Below are 20076 nucleotides of genomic sequence, written 5' to 3'. Positions count from 1 at the left end.
CAAGTAAGAATCACAAAAATAGGCATACCATCCGGACCAGGAGCTTTGTCCTGGCCTAACTCCTTAACAGCAAGCAGGACCTCGTCTTCTGTGAACCGGTCCTCAAGTTTGGCAGCAGCATTAGGCGAAATGGAAGAGAAAATAAGCCTGTCCAGCTGCGGTCTTGCAAAAAATTCTTCTCTGAATAAATTGTGATAGTAGTCCACAAGCTCTTTTTTGATGGTTGGTTTATCTCGAGTAATGACCCGTTGATTTTAAGCTGAGAGATTTGCTCATTCAGCAACTGGTCATTACTAGGATCAAGGAAAACTCTCCCTGCAATGCTTTGAATAGAGATTAAATAGGATATCTACTTTAATACGACATGAAGCTGAGATTTTTTTGTCAGATATGTTTGATTTCGAACAGATATTGGCAGTTTGGTGAGATGTGCTTTGGAGTTTTAAGTTAATATTTGCTCTAGATACCTAATTTTTATTGTTAGCCTGTTAGGAGACTAAACAGGAGAGGAACACAACTTGGTAATTTCGATTAGTGCTTAATACTTTTTCACATTTTATTTTTTTTCCATTTGTGTGTCAAATCTTAAGTTCAAGTAATACTTAATTTCAGTATGAGCTATAGTCCTTCGTATTATTTTTGTTGTGGTGCTGTTTACACAAATCCAAGATATATGTGACGACCAATCGTAACCAAATTGTAACTTCATCTCTACACAATTCTAAGTCGTCTGGCCACACAATCATCATGCGGTTATTTACTTCTTATGTGATGGTTTACTTCGAAATTGCTTCACTTCAGGTTTAGGGCCATAGAATTCGATTATTTTATGTAAAAGACGGGCATACACCGATTACAAAAGCAAAATATGCATGGTCACTGGGCGGGACGAAGCCCTGCGCAAATCAAAAATGCATCGTCACGGGACGGGGTGAAACCCCACGCACACGAAATTAAAGGACCGGGCACAAAATCTAGTCTTCATTTAAAGTGAGAACTAGATAACGACGGATCCATGGATAACTTACAATCAACCTCCGAAAACTCCACGAAAATATTAAGCTCGTTCTTCATAATTTTCATGGCTATCAAATCCTACAAAAATCGTCAAAATCACATTCTTGATCATATCTTATTCATTGCAAATTATAGTTGGGCGAATGAGGACTCGTTAGGCAGCTTACGATATGTCGATATGTAGAAATATATTATCTCGAAAAATTCACAAAAATGGGCTCATTGCCCATTTTTTTCATATATTTAAGTGGACTAACTCCTAAACATAGAAATGAACAGCTTGACGGATAGCTTACAATCTATAAGAAAAAAAAAGTATTTTATCTTGAAAAATCTACAATCTATAACAAAACCCATTAATAAATGGAAACAGTGGTTCTACATGAACCGCCAAAAATAAATAAAAAATAGAGAGTAGACAAACTCGCAGCTTACTCTAGGCGTACTTTAATTCCATGTGCAACAACTCTTATGCAACTTTCTCTTCATTTTGATCATCACCTGTTTTTGTTTCGTCGGTGATCAATATAATGTTGATAGATATACGAAACGAAGCCCCAACAGGATAACAACAACGACACAAGCTTTACCCCGTTGAATTTGTCATGAAAAAATATAACGCCAATAATTGGAACAACAGGTAAACCTACTGTATTGATGACATTGCAAAAGAGTGGAGATGCTTCAAATATCAACCCAAATACACCAACAGAAAATACCTGCCAAAACACTGCAATCCCCACCAAAGTCATCACGTAAGAAACCGGACCATCTCCATATTCGCTCATCTCTTTCTTCAGTCCCTTCCATTCTCCACTGGCGAAAATTCCGACTAAACAAGCAAAAGTAGCAAAGAGTGAAGCATATATTGTCATTTCCAGTACGGCATCAAGGGTTTCTCTTTTTATCACTTTCTGGAAGGAGAGTTGTGTTAGTGAAAGAAACAAAGCGGTTCCAGCTGAGGCAGCAAGTGTGCAAAAGAATCCGATAATATAAACATCTTTAGAGATTGTTGCTGAGACTGGAGCGTCAGTATTAATGGCTAGAAGTGCCACGGCGATGGTGAGAAGAACCACGGTATTGATTACGAAAGGAGTTAGTTTTTGTGAATTGATAAAGAAGGAGAAAACTGCTGTGAAAACTAGTTGAGTTCCACATACTAACGCGTACGTAGACACCGGGAGAGATACCATTCCGTAGGAGTACAAGATTTGGATTCCCGCCATGAGTAGCCCAAGTGAGAGGTAAATTAGTCCAAGTGTAAATACGGATGGCGAATTTTTGTTGGTTGCAGGGGTGAAACTGGTTGGCTTCGGAGAGTATAGCTTGAGGACAATTAGGGGGATAAAGAGAACTGGGTATCCAGCAGATTGTACAAAGGAACCCATCCATTTACTATTCCCTCCCTTTTGATAGTATAACCTCCCCAAAATAGTAGCCACTGTCTGACCAGCTACATCCAAAAACGCGTACATTGTCACTCTGAACCACCAGTTGTAGTCGTTATTCGGCGGTGCTTCATTTTTGGAAGCAAAACCAAGTTTCGTCGTGTTTTTTGATACTTCTTTTGATTCTTGATCACCTGTACGTGGATAAGAAATACACATGCACAAGTTATGGAAATTTGATAATCACAGTTTAAACATGTTATTTCTAGATAGAGAGTGATGAGCTATAGCAATCAAAGTGGTCGAGTATAACTTGCATCTGGTTTGGAGTTGTACTTCTTTAATTTCTCCCATGAATGAGCTCTCTCTCTCTTTTTCTTGTACAAATTCTTGTTTCACAACAACTTTAACAAATCTGATACACAAAAATAAGGGCAATCCATAAATAGGGAGTTTGTTCTCTTTTTGACAAGATGGTAATAATGGCCAAGGACATGATTACGGCCATCGCCAAATATGGGACATACATGCAACTTAAAACAAGACTTATGGAACATTATCAGAAAATATATGGCACTTTCAAATATTAGAAAGCCTCCTCTATGATCCATATATATTGTTAGTTGATGAATGATCGATAACTGAAATGAAACAAAACAAAACAGCGTACACTTACTCCATAGAAAAATTTGAGCAAATACTGTACAAATGTTTTATAATAATACAAAAAATTGGAGGCATCGATCACTTACTTCCAAGATGGAGATAATCATCGTCACTTCCGGAATAATTCATTTCTGCATATATACAGCATTAATTGGCCGATTCAACATGCTGCGTACGGATCATTGCACCGCAATTAATTGTTTAAGATTGATGACAAGAGAGAAAGAAGGAAGCAATAGTTTTGAAAATGCTAGAGCTTATAACATTGCAGGAAATTTTCTTGAACATTACACTTTCTGTCTTTCAGAAAGAGGAAAATCAGATCATCTTCATCCGTTTCCTTTGATATGCACATGAAAATACAGGAAGCCCAAAAAAAGGCTCCTAAAGAGGAAAAAGAATAGGATGCCACCATCTGCCTAAACATAGGCAATGTAAACATAACTCCTTGACCACTACGTACCCAACTGAAGGGAAACTCGGAGTGTATCGGGTAAAATATTTTTGGAAATGTAGCATGATCTAGATGTGAATATAACGTGTCACTTGGTCCAATGGTGGTTGAGATTTCTTACGGAATTAATTCTCATGTTGGATGAAGAGTTATTAAAAGAAAAAAATAAGATTTATTTTTGGAAATTCATAGGTAGAAATTGACGTTTAGTCTCAAAGTTGTTGGTCTTTAGACGATCTAGCCCTGTCCCCTCAAGCCTAGTATTAGGAGGTCCAAATCCTAAATGAATCAGTCTATTTTTGAATGACTTAGTCCAAAATGTGCTTTCTTTGATGACAAAAATACTCATAAAGCAAAATATGCTATTTCCTCCGTCATATCCATTTTCAATTTCATGGTTTTATACTTCGAAACTCTCAAAAGAGCTCTCCATCTACTCCTGTCGAAGACGACGGTCATAGGATTTTGATAAAAATTCATCTCGAATTCGATTCATGATCGGGTTTAGATCATTTTAAGATTCTCTACCTTTCCCCTCTCTCTTAATCCCCAAGAACTACTCGAAAATGATCTCACAACAAACAGATCTGGTAAATTTTTATTTGAAGCTTATTCAAATTCAATTAGATTTTAAATCAATAATTTGGTTTTAACATTTTGTCAGAAATCTTATTTCAACTTTTTTTGCGATATTTGTATATATTCATTTTTGTTTTGATTGGTTATCAAATCCTATTTTGATTAGTCGATTTTGCATTTTATGGTTAATTTTATGTTAAATTCCTGGATTCGTTAACTTAATAATATTTTTTGTGGAAATTCTTAATTTGTATGAGATCTATTCGAGGTATATTGAATTTTTGTGGAGAATCCTTTGGTTTTGATTGTTGAAGGTCTATAATTCATGCATTGAGTCTTAATTCTCTTGCATACATATTTGAAGGAGTCACTTTGATAGTTCTTGATTATTTGTTATGAAGGAGATGCGTATTTTGGCGGTCCTTCTTTGATGCTGCCGGTAAGATTATTCAAGTTTGGAGATATTGTATCACCAATTCCTACCACTGGTAAGTCATACATTTTTGTTATTATATAATTTCTACTTATTAGCTATGTTTTCCATTATGAGTTTGAAGGATGGTATTTTATTGTTAACGATGGTTCGAATTAGATTAGTGCATGTTAATTGATGGTATTTATGCGGAGAGTTAATAGGGATAGTTTCCAGCTAACCATTGATAAGTTAAAAAATGATTAATTGATTGAGAATGATATGTTTTTTAGATTTAAAAAGCATTTCATTTTGACAAATTGAATCTTGGAACTGGGAACCAACAGAGTGGACTCCATCCCAGTCTTAGTACATAGATTATCTAGGTGGAATTGCGTTAAAAAACTTTAGACAATTGACAAAGATGTTTCTTTTTTGCAATCCAATATTACTTGAGGTGATTCGTTTGATCTCAACACACTGTGACGTTTTTTTTCCTACCTAATAATATCATTCTTACTATTTTTTTTATTTCTTTAATTATTAATGTATACATAATTATATATGTATTGATTTTTAATGTGTACGTAATTGTACACTTGTTGATTTTCATGATCATTGTTACTTTTTTTCGGTTAGTTTAAATGGTTATTCACGTTTCTTCCGATTAGGTTAAAGAAGTGGTTGAGTTTCTGTAAACAAGGTACTCTAAAATTTCAGTATTTACTTAACAGTAAACTTGTTTTCTAGCATAGGATAATAATCAGAAAACTACAATTATATAAAAATGGTTTATTATAACTATGCTTTTTAAGCTTGAGAAAAAACCATTTGCACGAGGAGATGGAACTTCACAATTTTTGCTTCTATCCCCACTTGTACGAACGTTATAATAAGAACAGCTTGGTGAGTTACCATTTTATCCAATTTTCCTTGTTTGTTTTTGCATTCTAACCATATAATAAGAACAGTTTGGTGAGCTATCATTTGATCCAATTTGCCTTGCTTGTTTCCGCATTCTAACCATAAATATGATAGCACATTCTATAGATGTATATAATACTTATTTCTGGGTTAATAATATGACAGATACTTTAAACACTTGCTTTACTAGTTTATGCACATTTTATTTCTTATAGATGTGTACATAGTTGTACACCACTGTCTATCTCAATAATATATGCATGTTTTGTGAGTATAGGTGCTGGATTTTTGTAAGCGTGTACATTATTGTACACCATTGTGTTCTCCCATGATTTTATGACATTTTTTGTAGGTATACATGTTGGATTTTCGTAGGTGTGTACACCATTTTACAATCTCAATAATATTTATGATCTTTTTCATGGGTATGGGTGCTGGACTAGTTGAAGTTTTTAGGTGTCCACATAATTACGCTATCTCAATAATATATGATCTGTTTAGTGAGTATGGATGTTAGTTTTGTAGGTGTGTACATAATTGTACAACATTGTGCTCTCTCAAAAATATAAAAATTATTTTTTGATGAAACCCTAAGGATATCATGAGATGATTTTAATAACATGCTTGCTATGTATTCAGGAAATTTTCCAGGGAGCTTAAGAAAGGGAACAAAGAACACACATAATGTTATCTCAATATTATATAACACGTTTTGTAGGTATGAATGTTGGACTTTTGTAAATGTGTACATAGTTGTACACCATTGTGTTATCTCAATGATATATGACCTTTTTTTTTTGTATGGACGTTGGATTATTTTTATTTTTGTAGAGGTGTACACAATTATACACCATTGTGATTTCTCATGATTTTACAGTTTGTTTTGCGGATGTGGATGTTGGGTTAGTTAGAGTTTTGTAGAGGTATACATGATAGTACACTAGTATGCTCTGTGATGAATGGATGGCCTTTCATGTGGATATCGATGCTACAATTTGTTAGGTATCTATAGAGTTGTACATATTTGTACACTAATATGCTATGTATCGATTATTTTGAAGTCATTTTTGATTTTAAGATTGTTGAAATCATGTTTCGGGTGTACGACATGTTTACGATGTACATAGTTGTACACATGTTAATTGTTAACGTGTACATAGGTTGATTATTAATGTGCACATAATTGTACACGTACTGATTGTTAACGTGTATATATATATATACACATGTTGACTATTAATGTACACATACTGATTTGTGTGTGTGGATTTTTGTAGTTGTGGAGGAAGGTTAGAGATCTCAAGGGAGAGATTGTTCCAATGGACCTGTTGTATATAATGGAAAGGTTTTGTTGAAGCTGCTCTATCTTTTCATCATTTAATGAAATAATTACTGTAAGTATCAAAGTTATATATGGTTTTTTTTATTTCGTTGATATTGTATTTTTTGTGTTGTGGAAGTTGTATTGAACTCTAATATGTTTCAATTTGGTTTGCAACATGTGACTGTTTTGTTAGAAAGGGAAACTTTGGTTCATATTTTCTGGTATAAATTTGCTTTAGCTCATTATTTCACAATTTTTCTTCATATACCTGATAGTTTGCAGCTATAAGCATGTAGTTGTGTTTATGTTGGTAATACTGATGCTTAAGGTACATGATTCAAGTTGTATGTGTGCACAAACTGGTGCACCTTGTCTTGTTTCACGAATGTATTGTCTGCTATATGGGTATAAATGTTGGATTTTTTGGAGATGTACATAGTTTTACACCCTTTTCATGTCTCATGGAGTATTACCTGTTTTACAAGTATGATTGTTGGATTTTATAGGTTTTTACAGTTGCACACCAGTGTTCCGTCTCATTGATATATGACATGTTTTATGAGCATGTACGATGAATTTTCTAGGTTTTTTTAGATCTGTACATAGTTGTACACCATTGTCATATCTCATGTATTTATGACCTTTTTTGCTGATGGATTTTCTGGATTTTTTATAGATGTGTACGTGAATGTAAACTTGTCCAGTCTCGTTAATATATTACATATTTGTGAGTATGAGATGTCAAGTCTTATGGTCTTTTGAATATGTGTACATAGTTGTACCATTGCCCTGTCTCAATGATATATTACATATTATGTATAAGTATTGGAGTTACACTTGTTTAATTGATCCATGTTTCGACATCATGGGTTTACAAACATTGACTCTAAGGAAAAGCTTTTTCAGTATAAAACTAGTAGTATCTTCATCTTTTTGTGGATATGCATTTTATTTTTTTTAATCTTCATTGTAATCAGATTTAATAGCTCATGTTTTCTTTTTATTTTTATCTTCTTCTCCACGTTTTTATTTTGACCAGATTTTTCTTATTTACCTTTAAGCTACCCCCAGACTGTGCGATCTCCTATCAAAGACGATTAATTAACCAGTAATCATCCATACCTAGCTATGTAAAGCTAAACTCCTTATACATATATTATATGACAGTGGAACTCTTTTCTTTTATTAGTTATTCATTAACATTAGTGATTGATCCGTGGAAAGTGGAAATACGCTCATTTAATAATCTCTTTTTCGATAAAGTATAATAAATCATTGTACTGAGATCCTTTGAAGTCATATTAAGTTTGTGCAGTTAAACACAATGGGTTGTGTCTCTTTAAGTTAATAACTGACTAAATTTTTACGTTTGATCGCTTTCATTGCTTGGTTGTTGGTAAAAAGTTATCACTTCTTTTTCAAGCTGTGTTTCTCATATGTTTTATTGTTTTGTCTTGGATGCAGGTTAACTTCTAAACCATCCTACGTAAATCCAGCCATTATGCAGCTAGAGTTTAGCATGGTTGATATTTTTGTCAGTCTGTGCGGACTACAGTGACAGTCTGGCTATCATGAATGTTGGATTTTCTATAATTTTGCCGATGTGTACATAGTTGTACACTAGTGTGAATTAAAAAAAATGTAAAAATGAAAATTATATAATCATATGGGTACTCTTTTTGTAGATCTCGAAAAGAGCTTTCTGAATATGTAAAGTTTGTGAATTTAGGACGAGCGGTTCGAAAGATAAATTGTTTTTTAAATTATTTAAAATTGTTGACATCATTATGAGTCATTTTGGACTAAAATGCAAATATTTGGACTAAATTTTAAATAATAAGGGTTATTAGTGTACTTTCCATATATTTGGACTAATATGTAACTAGTTGACTCGAGCTGGACTAAATTGTACATTTGGACTGATTTTTGGACTAAACCGTATTTTTCCCAATTCATAGACTACAGGAAGAAACAAGTTCGTTTTGGAAATACACAACACTTTTCCTATTTCCCATTCCTGTTAATTCCTATCCCTAATTATCCTAAGTACCATTCATACAAAATTTCAGTTATCCTTAGTACCGTCTCTTGATCTTTTTTATCAGGGCTCAATTGGGGGCCCTGGAAAATAATTAGGGGCCCCTAGATACAAGACAAACAAGGTCATGAAATAGTAATTGGGGGTTATCCCTTATCTCATTTTTTTTAAAAATGGCTAAACTACCCTCAAATAATTAGTGTTAATTGAGTTGATTAGTTGTTAATCTTACTTAATTTGATTTTAACCTTTATTTTTCAAATTTTTTGTTTGAAATTTCTTTCCTTTTTTTTTGGCCAGATTTGTATGAAAAATCGTCGTGGAGGTGAAGTGTTTCATTGACGACCCTCAAGAGTCGCTACTATTTAAAAAAACGACCCCCAAGAGGCGTCATTGTTTCATTGACGACCCTCAAAAGTCGTCATTGAAACAATGACGACTCTAAACAGTCGTTAACACATATAAAAGGGTCGTTATTATCTTCGGAGAGTTATTAATGGCGGAAATATATTAAAGGGTCATAATAGTATTGAATAAGACCATGACGACCCTTTGATGTATTTTCCCGCCATTAATGACTCTTCGGAGAAGATAACGACCCTTTTATATGCATTAACAACTGTTTAGGGTCGTCATCGAACAATGACGACTCTTGAGGGTCGTTTTTCAATCATTAACGACTCTTGAGGGTCTCAATGAAACAATGACGACTCTTGAGGGTCGTTTTTGAAATAGTAACGACTCTTGAGAGTCGTCAATGAAACACTTCACTACCACGACGATTTTTCATACAAATCTTGGCAAAAAGATTTAAAAAAAAATTAAAAAAATAATAAATAAAAAAAATTAAAACTAAAAAAATTAAAACTAAAAAAAAATAATATTAATAGGTTGACATGTATCACAATCCTAAGAGTTGGGATAATCTAGTCTTTTCATTGTATTTAGACACCCCTTATCTCCTCCCATGAATGGGGATAGGAATCTAGGACCCCTAATTAGTTTTCAGGGCCCTAATTAAGCCTTATTTTTTATTTACACCCGACCATAAAATCATCCTACAACTAAATACAAAAAACCCTAGGTGATAAATCCCGTTTCCATCTTATCACCACCATCCACCACTACCCTATTCTGTTTCATCTCCATAAATCATCACCAGATAAAGTTCGGTGTACATGTTGGCTAGATATTAACAATGATGGACGAGGGGGACTAAGCCATCATGTTATTTAAAAAGGTTGGAGCATGTACTAGTAATTAGTTGGATCATCCACTGATATTCCTGTCAGGTAGAATTGGAAGCGTATGCTACTAGCTCGAGCAAATGTTACCATCTTTTGCACTAACTTCAAATAAAATAGAACCTACTGTATATTGTTAATTGTATGATTTGATTAGTGCGTTTTGGTAGATACGAAGTACAATTGATAATAAGTTAGGGAAATAACCCATGAAACCACAAGCACTGGTAGTCCAAACAGGAATCTAACCTAGAATTTTCAATAGTAGCTATTTTCATAAAAATGATTTACCGATCAACCGCCGATTAGCAAATTGATGGACAAAAAAAAGTAAAGAAATAGGTGTATCATAACAATTAATTGGAATCTAACCTAGAATTTTTAACTTGATATTTTTTGATTTTGTACAATAAAAAAGAGGATGAAGAAGAAGATAAATAAAAATGGTAACAGTCTTGGTCAAAATCAATTTGATTTTTATTGGTGGTAAATAGGAAAAATCAGAAATAAAAAATAAAGTGATTTTAGAAATTGTGAAGGGGAAGGGAAATAAGTAAAATGAAGATGGGAAATAGGAAAAGTATATAACCAAAGTCCTTGTTCCATACTTCCATCCATTTTTACGTGTGTCTCATCACAGTTTTGAAGAATGAAGAGTGCCCCGACAAAGAAAGGAAGTGATGAAAAAAGGATCATTCCGGACCTCCTAGATGATATCATTGTTCACATACAGTTAAATTCACATGCAAAATCGATATGTAGATTCAGGTGCGTTTGCAAACATTGGTATCACTTACTTACGGACCCTGATTTTTGCCAAAGTCGTCTTAAACACAGCATTGCAAGCGAAAAACTGAATGGTTTTTCCATTGACTATGATGCCAGTGAATTTTACATGCATATCACAGAATCATCATGCATGGTATTCGAAAACGAGCAGTGTGAGTATGTCAAGATGGATTCTCCATTGAACGTTACAAGTCTAGGAATTGACATTGTTGGTTCTTGTAATGGTATGATTTTGATAAGAACATCGAGAAGCTACGAACATTGGAAGAAAAGCTATGTTAGTTATTGAAGACTAATTAATTATTTTCTAAAGTTAGTCGTGGTTATTTAGGGAAGGGGTTTCCTAAACTGGCTAGGATTCTTGGTGGTCAAGTTTGTAACCTATATAAATGGGTAATTAGGCCTTGTAGAATTGTATTGTGTAGAAAACGATTAAGAGATCGGTGAGAGATTTCTTGTATAGCTTTTAGGGCTAAAGATAGGATTTCGTAGTGAGAGCATATTGGTGAGGAACAAGAGACAAGGTTATCATCTCTGGTAATTGTAGCGGTGTAACCAAGGGTTTGCTGGGATTCACACGACGTTATAATCGTTTTTTCTCCATAGTGGATTTGAGTTGGTGCGGCTCAAAGTGGACGTAGACAATATATACAAGTTGTATGTATTGGTCGAACCACTATAAATCTTGAGTCTTGTGAGTTGATTTATCTTTCTCGTATTATTATGGTTGCTTGTGCTTGGTTTATTTATTATTCATCATAATATCTCAAGATCCGTCATTCTGCGTTTGTCAGTGATTATTCCCTAAGAAAATCCTGACAACTGGTATCAGAGATCGGGTTAGAGCTTTAGGGTTTATCGTAGTACGATTGGAGTGGGAGTTATGGGTGATAGTAACGAAAGTACGGTAGCTAGGGTTAAATTTTTTAATGGGAAGAACTTTGCGTTTTGGAAGTCTCAGATGGAAGACTACCTATATGAGAAAGACCTTGTTGATCCATTGGGTGGAGTTGCGAAAAAGGGAGCACGCAAAGACGATGAATGGACAACTCTTGATCGCAAGTGTGTAGCCGTGATCTGTAGATGTCTAACGGAGGAAGTCTACAATAACGTACAAGAGGAAACTAGTACGACGAATCTTATGGATAAACTTGAGAAGTTGTATCAAAGGTCATCAGCCTCGGGAAAGATTATATTGTGCGAACAATTATTTAATCTGAAGATGCAAGAAGGCGAAGCGATTTCAGCACATCTTAGGAAGTTTAAATCAATTATTTCTCAGCTTTCAAAAGTTAGTATTACTTTTGATGATGAAGTTCAAGCTTTACATTTGTTGTCGTCATTACCAAAGAGTTGGGAGACTACAAGGACAAGCATAAGCAATTCTGCAGGGAGCGAGAAGTGGAAGCTTGATGATGTGAAACAAAGGTTGATCGCTGAAGAGGGGAGAAGAATAGAATAAGGTTATGTTTCTAGTTCTTCAAGCTCGCCTTAAGTATGCATGATGAAGATAGAGGAAGGAGTTCAAATAGGAACAACAACAACAACAAATCCAGATGAAAGTCTAGAGGGAAGTCTAGGGGAGATCTCAATCTCGACCTAGAGGTATTGTTGAGTGTTGGGCGTGTAAGAAAGTAGGACACTTCAAGCGCGATTGTCCGGAAAACAAAGGTGCTAATAATGGTGGAAACAAAGTTAATAAAGAAGAGGTCAACGTAGCTGCAGCTGCGGAACCGGTGAAGGTCCTTGTTGATAACAAGAAGGTGATTACGGAAGGTTTTCTACTACTCTCTGAGGACAAGCAAGATGAGTATTGGATTATAGACTCGGGAGCTTCTTTCCATGCGACAGGTGATAAGAGTATTATGATCTCTTATAAAGAAGGATACTATGTCCAAGTATTCTTGGGTGACGGTGAAGCATGCGACATCATCGGTTTGGGTGATGTGATCTTGAAATTCAATGGTTCGACATGGAAATTGAAGGATGTACGACACGTTCCAAATTTGAAGAAGAACTTGGTGTCTGTGGGCCAAGTTTGCTATGATGACTGTGAAGTTGTGTTAAAATTGGAAAGTAAAGAAAGGGGCTATGGTATTAGATCGTGGAGTTAGAGCCAATACTCTATACCAGACTTCAGATGGAACTACTTTAGCAGTGGCTAGTAGTTGTTAAGACACTAACTTATGGCATAGAAGATTAAGGCACATGAGTGAGAAGAACATGAAGATTCTATGTTCGAGAGGATATCTACCTAAGGTGAAGTCTGTTGATATGAGTTTTTGTGAAGACTGTGTTCTTGGAAAACAAAAACGGGTTAGTTTCAGCAGAGGGGGAAGAGACTTGATAAGTGCAAAACTTGATTTGGTTCACACGGATGTATGGGGACCAATTGATGTTGCATCTCACAGCGGGTTCCAGTATTATGTCACCTTTATTGATGATCACTCAAGGAAGGTGTGGCTTTACTTCATGAAGAATAAGTTCGAGGTGTATGAAGTGTTTAAGAAGTGGAAAGCTTTGGTTGAAACAGAAATTGGTATGAAGTTTAAGTGTCTAAGGTCAGACAACGTTGGCGAGTATGACAAAACAGAATTCTTACAGTTATGTGCTACAAATGGAATTCGTTTGGAGAGGACAGTTCCAAGGACGCTACAGGAGAATGGAGTAGCAGAACGTATGAATTGGACGTTGAATGCACGTGCAAGGTGCATGAAGTTGCAGTCTGGTTTGCCCGAGACCTTCTGGGCACATGCAACAGAGACGGCTGCTTATCTAATTAACAGGACACCTAGCAGTTCATTAGATATGAAGATACCAGAGGAAGTTTGGACTGACAAAAAGGTAAATCTTTCCTATTTGAAAGTTTTTGGTTGTGTTGGTTATGTTCATCTTAGTCCCGGTGAAAGGTCTAAGATAGGTGCTCAAGCAAAGAAGTGTATATTCCTTGGTTATGGAATTGACGCTTTTGGGTATAAACTTTGGGACTAGGAGGGTCACAAAGTTATTAGAAGTAGAGATGTCACTTTTAATGAGAATGAGTTGTACAAGGACAGGAATACAACACAAGTTGAAGATGTCAGGTCAAGCAACGTCGATAAGGAGTTGTATATCGATATTGATGATGTTTCTAGAAGAAGTGTGGAACAAGAAGAGCATGATGTTGTTGATGGCAGAGAAGTACAAGTTGAAGAGACTTCTACTGCAGTGGGAGTTATTCCTACAGTTTCACAAGAAGTAGGAAGATCGTCAAGAAATCCTAAACCAAACCCAAGGTATGCTTTAAATTATCTATTACTTACGGATGGAGGCGAACTTGAAGATATTAAGGAAGCACTAGCGGCTGATGATTCAGGCAAGTGGAAACTTGCTATGGAGGATGAGATAAATTCACTTGATGAGAATGGAACTTGGGTGTTAGTAAAATTACCAACAAGTAAGAAGGCGTTGCATAACAAGTGGGTTTATCGGATGAAATCTGAAGCAAATGGAGAAATTTGCTACAAGGCGAGGTTGGTTTTGAAAGGTTTTCAGCAGAAACCTGGTGTTGACTACAACGAGATATTTTTTCCAGTTGTAAAGATGACTACTATCAGAATAGTGTTAAGTCTAGTGGCTTCTGAAGATATCTACCTTGAACAGTTGGATGTAAAGACAACTTTTCTTCATGGTGACCTAGATGAAGAATTTACATGAAGCAGCCAGAAGGATTCATAGTAAAAGGAAAGGAAGAGATGGTGTGCAAGCTAAAGAAGAGTTTGTACGGTTTAAAACAAGCCCCGAGACAGTGGTAAAAGAAGTTTGATAACTTCATGCATAGAAGTGGTTACTCACGGTGTAATACAGATCATTGTTGTTACTTCAAAAGGAATGGTTCTGACTACATCATATTACTACTGTATGTGGATGATATGTTGGTTGCCGGAACATCTCTACAAGAAGTTGAGAATTTGAAGAAACAATTAGCAAGTAAGTGTGCTATGAAAGATCTTGGTGAAGCAAAGCAGATTCTTGGTATGAGGATCATAAGAGACGGAGCTAAGGGTGTACTTATGCTTAGTCAGGCTAAATATATTGAACGAGTGTTGAAAAGGTTCAATATGGAGAATGCCAAACCAGTTAGTTCTCCACTTGGAAGTCAAATTCGTCTTTCGAATATGCAGTGTGCGAAGACAGATGAAGAAAATGAGTACATGTCTAACGTACCATATTCTTCGGCTATTGGGAGTCTAATGTATGTTATGGTGTGCACGAGACAGGATATTGCACATGTAGTGGGAGTAGTGAGTAGATATGCAAGCAACCCAGGAAAACAACATTGGGAAGCTGTGAAGTGGATTCTCAGGTATTTGAGAGGTAACACAAACGTACCGTTGTGTTATGGAAAAGGTGGTTCTATTTTGAGGGGTTATGTGGATGCAGACTTCTTCGCAGGTGATGTAGATAAAAGGCGAAGTACGACCGGTTATGTTTATACTATGGGGTCAACTGCAGTGAGTTGGAACTCAAGGTTACAGAAATTGGTGACATTGTCTACTACGGAAGCGGAGTACGTAGAAGTGACGGAAGTGAGCAAGGAGATGATTTGGTTACAAGAATTATTAGCTGAGTTGGGCAAGGAACAAGGAGATAATGTTCTGTTTAGCGACAGTCAAAGTGTTATACATTTATCCAAGAACTCGGCCTATCATGCTAGGACGAAGCATATAGATATCCGTTATCATTTCATTCGGGATCTCTTAGAAGAAGGAGAGTTGAAGCTCGAGAAGATTCTTGGTTCGAAGAATCCGACGGATATGTTTACCAAGGGAGTTACATCAGACAAGCTAAAAAGCTCTGCAAGACTTTAGTTGGTCTCTCAGAATGAGGATCTGGGAGGGGAGCCGCACTAACAAGGAAGATGTTTTAGCACTGTCAATCCAAAATTGAAGAATGGAAGACAATCAATAAGTCTTCAAAGTGGGAGATTGTTAGTTATTGAAGACTAATTAATTATTTCCTAAAGTTAGCCGTGGTTATTTAGGGAAGGGGTTTCCTAAACCGGCTAGGATTCTTGGTGGCCAAGTTTGTAACCTATATAAATAGGTCATTAGGCCTTGTAGAATTGTATTGTGTAGAAAACGATTAAGAGATCGGTGAGATATTTCTTGTATAGCTTTTAGGGCTAAAGTTAGGATTTCTTTGTGAGAGCATATTGGTGAGGAACAAGAGACAAGGTTATCGTCTCGGGTAATTGTTGCGGTGTAACCAAGGGTTTGCTGGGATTCACACGACGTTGTAATCGTTTTTTCTTCATAGTGGATTTGAGTTGGTGCGGCTCAAAGTGGACGTAGACAATATATACAAGTTGTATGTATTGGTCGAACCATTATAAATCTTGTGTCTTGTGAGTTGATTTATCTTTTTCGTATTATTATGGTTGTTTGTGCTTGGTTTACTTATTATTCATCATAATATCTCAGATCCGTTATTCCGCGGTTGTCAGTGATAATTCCCTTATAAAATCCTGACAAGCTATTGGCTTGGGAATCCATATAGTAATGAGTTGAAAGAAATATCAATTCCAAAACCTAAAGATGGACCAGAAATTTATCTGAATATGGATCGAATGGACGTAGACAATGTCACGTATGGGGTTGGTTATAATTGCAATACCAATGATTATGAGATTGTTGTAGCTACATGTTACGGCAGATATCTAAGGTGTAGTTATGCACTGCATCGAGTTTGTTATGGTTGTGGAGTTCAATTTTACACATTAAGATCAAATTCATGGAAAACCTTACCCAAAATGGTCCCTTATGAAATGTTGCGTATGTACCGTGAGGCGGAAGTAATATACGTACGTGGAGCTTTTCACTGGATAACGATGCAACTTCAATCAAGGAAAACATGTATTGTTTATTTTGGTATACATGGTGTTCAGGACTTCAACGAAGTAGCAGTTACCCCAGAGGTAGACGAAATATTGAATAGGAATTCTCATCTCATGACGATTGGTGTTTTAGGATGGTGCCTTAGCGTAATGCAATATGTGAAAGGACAAATAGTCCCACATCGTTATAATCCGCTTAATTAACTTAAAATATAATATGGAAGGGCCGCACCATTCATGGCCAATTGGTTTTGAGTTGGATGCCCGCAGACTTTAACATGGTATCAGAGATAAGCCCCAGACCCAGGCCTGCGTACGCCAGGTGTAGGCCAAGTTACTTGGCGGAAGTGTTTCACCGATTTTGTCACTTGTACACCCAGGGTGTAGGCCAGTGTCGATACTGGCCGAGGTGTTACCCCCTGATTTAGTCATTCACCTGTGTACACCTGTTACCGATGGACTGGTAACCCGTACGTAGATCCACGTGTGAGCCCCAGTGACTGGCCTTACACGTGAAGGGGCATGTGAAAGGACAAATAGTCCCACATCGCTATAATCCGTTTAGTTAACTTAAAATATAATATGGAAATGCCGCACCACTCATGACCAATTGATTTTGAGTTGGATGCCGGCAGACTTTAACACAATACAATGGTTTTAATATTGAAGTATGGGTGATGAAGGATAACAGCGTGATAGAATCGTGGACTAAATTGTTTGTTGCCCAGCTCCGAGAAGTTGAAGAACCTATTCTCTACGTGAAATTGCTTTGGGAGTTCAAGAAAGGTGAAGTTTTATTCGTAACAACCAATGGATGCGAAAAGAATTGTTGTTTAGTTTTATATGATCCGGTGAGTCAAAAATGTGAAGTTACCGAAATTCAGCACATTCCAAGACACAAATGGAACATAGAAGCTTATGTTGAGAGGAGCCTAGTGTCACTTAACTCGATCAACGGGTACTCAGGTAAAAGACCAAGAACATGCACGCAACAAGGATCCAGAAAATCAGTACATTTGCGCGAATAAACACCAACACACACGGCTATTAGGAAATAATAGAAAGAAAGAGCCTAGCAAATATCAAGGAATATCAAGATTTACAGAATTTGTGCCAAGTTTTGTGTAGTCGTAATTTATTTATTTTTTGTGAACAAGACATTGCATTGAAAACTAGGACTCTGGGAGTGTAGTCGTAATTTGGCCAAGTTCTATTGCACCATTTCAGATAAAGTTATTTTTCAATTCTGTTCTATTGCACACACAATTCTGTAGGTACTAAAGAAAGTTCATAAATTCTTCTAACTAGTAAATTCTAAGTGAGTTTTCTAAGTACCAATACAAGTTGCACAACTCACATGTAAGTTCTTAAGCTCCAACAAACTTCAAAAAAATAAGAAAACCAAATGACAAAAAAGGCAGCTTTACACAAAAACATATTATACCACTCTCTTTCCTAGGGGACTTTGCTCCCTCGGGGAAAACAAAGTAGCTTTGGTTATAGCTTGATTTAGAGACTCAAATTTTCATCGAAACACATCTTCAATTTATCTGACTGGCCTATAATGGAAGTGCTTCAAAAATTAACGCCACATACATCTCCATCCATATGCACACCCATACCGTTAGGTTAAACTGAGAAGTCGGTGGAGATGGAAGTTGCAGTAGTTACTGAAAATCATCAGTTCTTCAATTCTTAGTTCTTTAAAGCTGCACACCATAATCTCTTAGTTCCAGATCAGATAAATCAGTCTTCGTCTTCCCATACCCCCTGCAACACCCACACTGTTCAATCAAGAATTTAAACACATAAAAGACAACTAATGCTACTTGCAGGCAAAAGAACAATAAACTTCCACCAGGCACGTCAAAGACAACAAAATTGCTTCAAGGTCAAACACAAAATATACCAGATACCATTTCATAGATCAAAATTATGAATACAATAACCTAGCAAACAAAGAAAAGGTACAAAGGAATGAAAACGCCAAGTAATAATAACACATGGTGTGAATGGAATTGTTCAACTATAAGAATAACAAAGACTACAAAGTAAGACTAAAATGAGCCAATTGCTAACTTGATTAAATTTGCAAATCTATCTGGAATTTTGCAAATCTATGGTACTTCTTTCAATTACCATATAAAAAGGATTAAACTGCAAGTCTGCAACTATCACATAGGCCATATGAAGGCCAGAGAGCTATTTCAAGATTTAAAAATATTTATTTTCTAAAGAGAAGAATGGAAGATTAATCAGAGTACTGGCTTGGAAAACAAAAATACACCCGCTATGTTAGGAGGTGCAAACAAAACACAAATTATAATCTTAATCGATCAGCTGAGAAGGACCATTATTACTTCTTCCATCCCTCCTACCAGTCTCCTCAAAAAACAAGAAGCACGACCCAAGGCGTGACACCAGAAATACGCTAAATCCCAAAAGATAATCTTCTAACATAAATTTTAATGGAGATTCAATATGCCTCAGCCCCTGCAAGGATGATCAACATGGAACATCACCAAAAAAGAAAAACATCGTCTAAATTCATCCCCCATTTCAGCTCACAGGCCATACATAAGTTATGTTTATTTATCTAAGGAATATGGGGTAGTACCTGCCAATTTCCATGGTTCCCTTCCATTATCTTCATGACATAGGGTAAGTGGTGGCTTCAAATCTTCTACTTCGACCATCTATTAAGAAAAACAGGATTGTGCGGTCATCTCCGCAATTATTACAAGTCTATATGTGTAGTCATCATCGGCATTCAGTTTTACACTAAATTTGAGTCACTATGAACAGCAGAACATAGAATCTTACTAAACAATACATCAGAATCAGATTCTAACAAACATCTTTCACCTGTTCTGCAGACTCTAGTTCCTTCTTTGCAGCCAGATATTGAACATATCAAATAAACTGACAATCATTAGGCATGTATTTATCTAGTAGATTTATGTCTGCTCAAAGTAATGAAATGTCTACTCGTAGTTAATGTTTCCCAAAAACATCTGAAGTCTGGCGTGTGGATTGTTTCCGAACCACCCATGCAAGACCACTTTAAATCCTAGTAACATTTAAAAATTAGTTTAGACTCAAAACAAGATACAGCACATTGATATGTTACCCAAAGTTCAAATGCAACATGGCAAGCAGCAGTATATAGCATGGGCAGCAATTTTTGTCACTTCACCATAAAAATATGCAATGTTCACAGAACAAGAACAAGTGAAGCCAGCATACAGCAAGTATCAAATACGACATAAAAGTTAATGCACATCCAGTCTTTCCTTGAGGTTTTTTATTAAGTTAGTCTTGATGAGAAACAAGACCTACGCCTCAAGGAAAGAGGGATTATGCGGA

The 20076-nt window shown here is 36.0% G+C and overlaps 1 protein-coding gene and 1 long non-coding RNA gene across 3 annotated transcripts; one reads left to right on the top strand and one right to left on the bottom strand.

Moving 5' to 3' along the window:
* Positions 1-1447: 1447 nt before the first annotated feature.
* LOC113278268 (probable purine permease 8) lies at positions 1448-3407 on the bottom strand. Of its 2 annotated transcripts, XM_026527159.1 has the most exons (3): positions 3158-3407; positions 2742-2820; positions 1448-2599 (listed from the first exon to the last, which is right to left on the bottom strand). In XM_026527159.1, the coding sequence occupies exon 3, from the start codon at positions 2490-2492 to the stop codon at positions 1515-1517; it is 978 nt and encodes a 325-aa protein (XP_026382944.1). In that variant the 5' UTR covers positions 2493-2599; positions 2742-2820; positions 3158-3407; the 3' UTR covers positions 1448-1514. The 2 variants fall into 2 exon arrangements, with proteins under 2 accessions (XP_026382944.1, XP_026382943.1); XM_026527158.1 differs by lacking the exon at positions 2742-2820.
* Positions 3408-3878: 471 nt separating this feature from the next.
* On the top strand, positions 3879-8488 carry LOC113278266. Its single transcript, XR_003325399.1, has 5 exons — positions 3879-4115; positions 4506-4592; positions 6080-6158; positions 6718-6834; positions 8229-8488. It is a non-coding gene; the product is annotated as an uncharacterized LOC113278266 (long non-coding RNA).
* Positions 8489-20076: the final 11588 nt, after the last annotated feature.

Source organism: Papaver somniferum, chromosome 5 (assembly GCF_003573695.1).
Source record: "Papaver somniferum cultivar HN1 chromosome 5, ASM357369v1, whole genome shotgun sequence".
NCBI classification, from domain to species: Eukaryota; Viridiplantae; Streptophyta; class Magnoliopsida; order Ranunculales; family Papaveraceae; genus Papaver; species Papaver somniferum.
The sequence above is the reverse complement of the archived record's forward strand: the minus strand, read 5'-3'. Positions and strand labels throughout refer to the sequence as shown.

Bases quoted from the DNA above. Each gene is read 5' to 3' on its own strand.
- LOC113278268 (XM_026527158.1), bottom strand. From the start codon at position 3,200: ATGAATTATTCCGGAAGTGACGATGATTATCTCCATCTTGGAA. The intron at 2,600-3,157 runs GTAAGTGATCGA...ATCCACGTACAG, and splicing joins TGATTATCTCCATCTTGGAA to GTGATCAAGAATCAAAAGAA.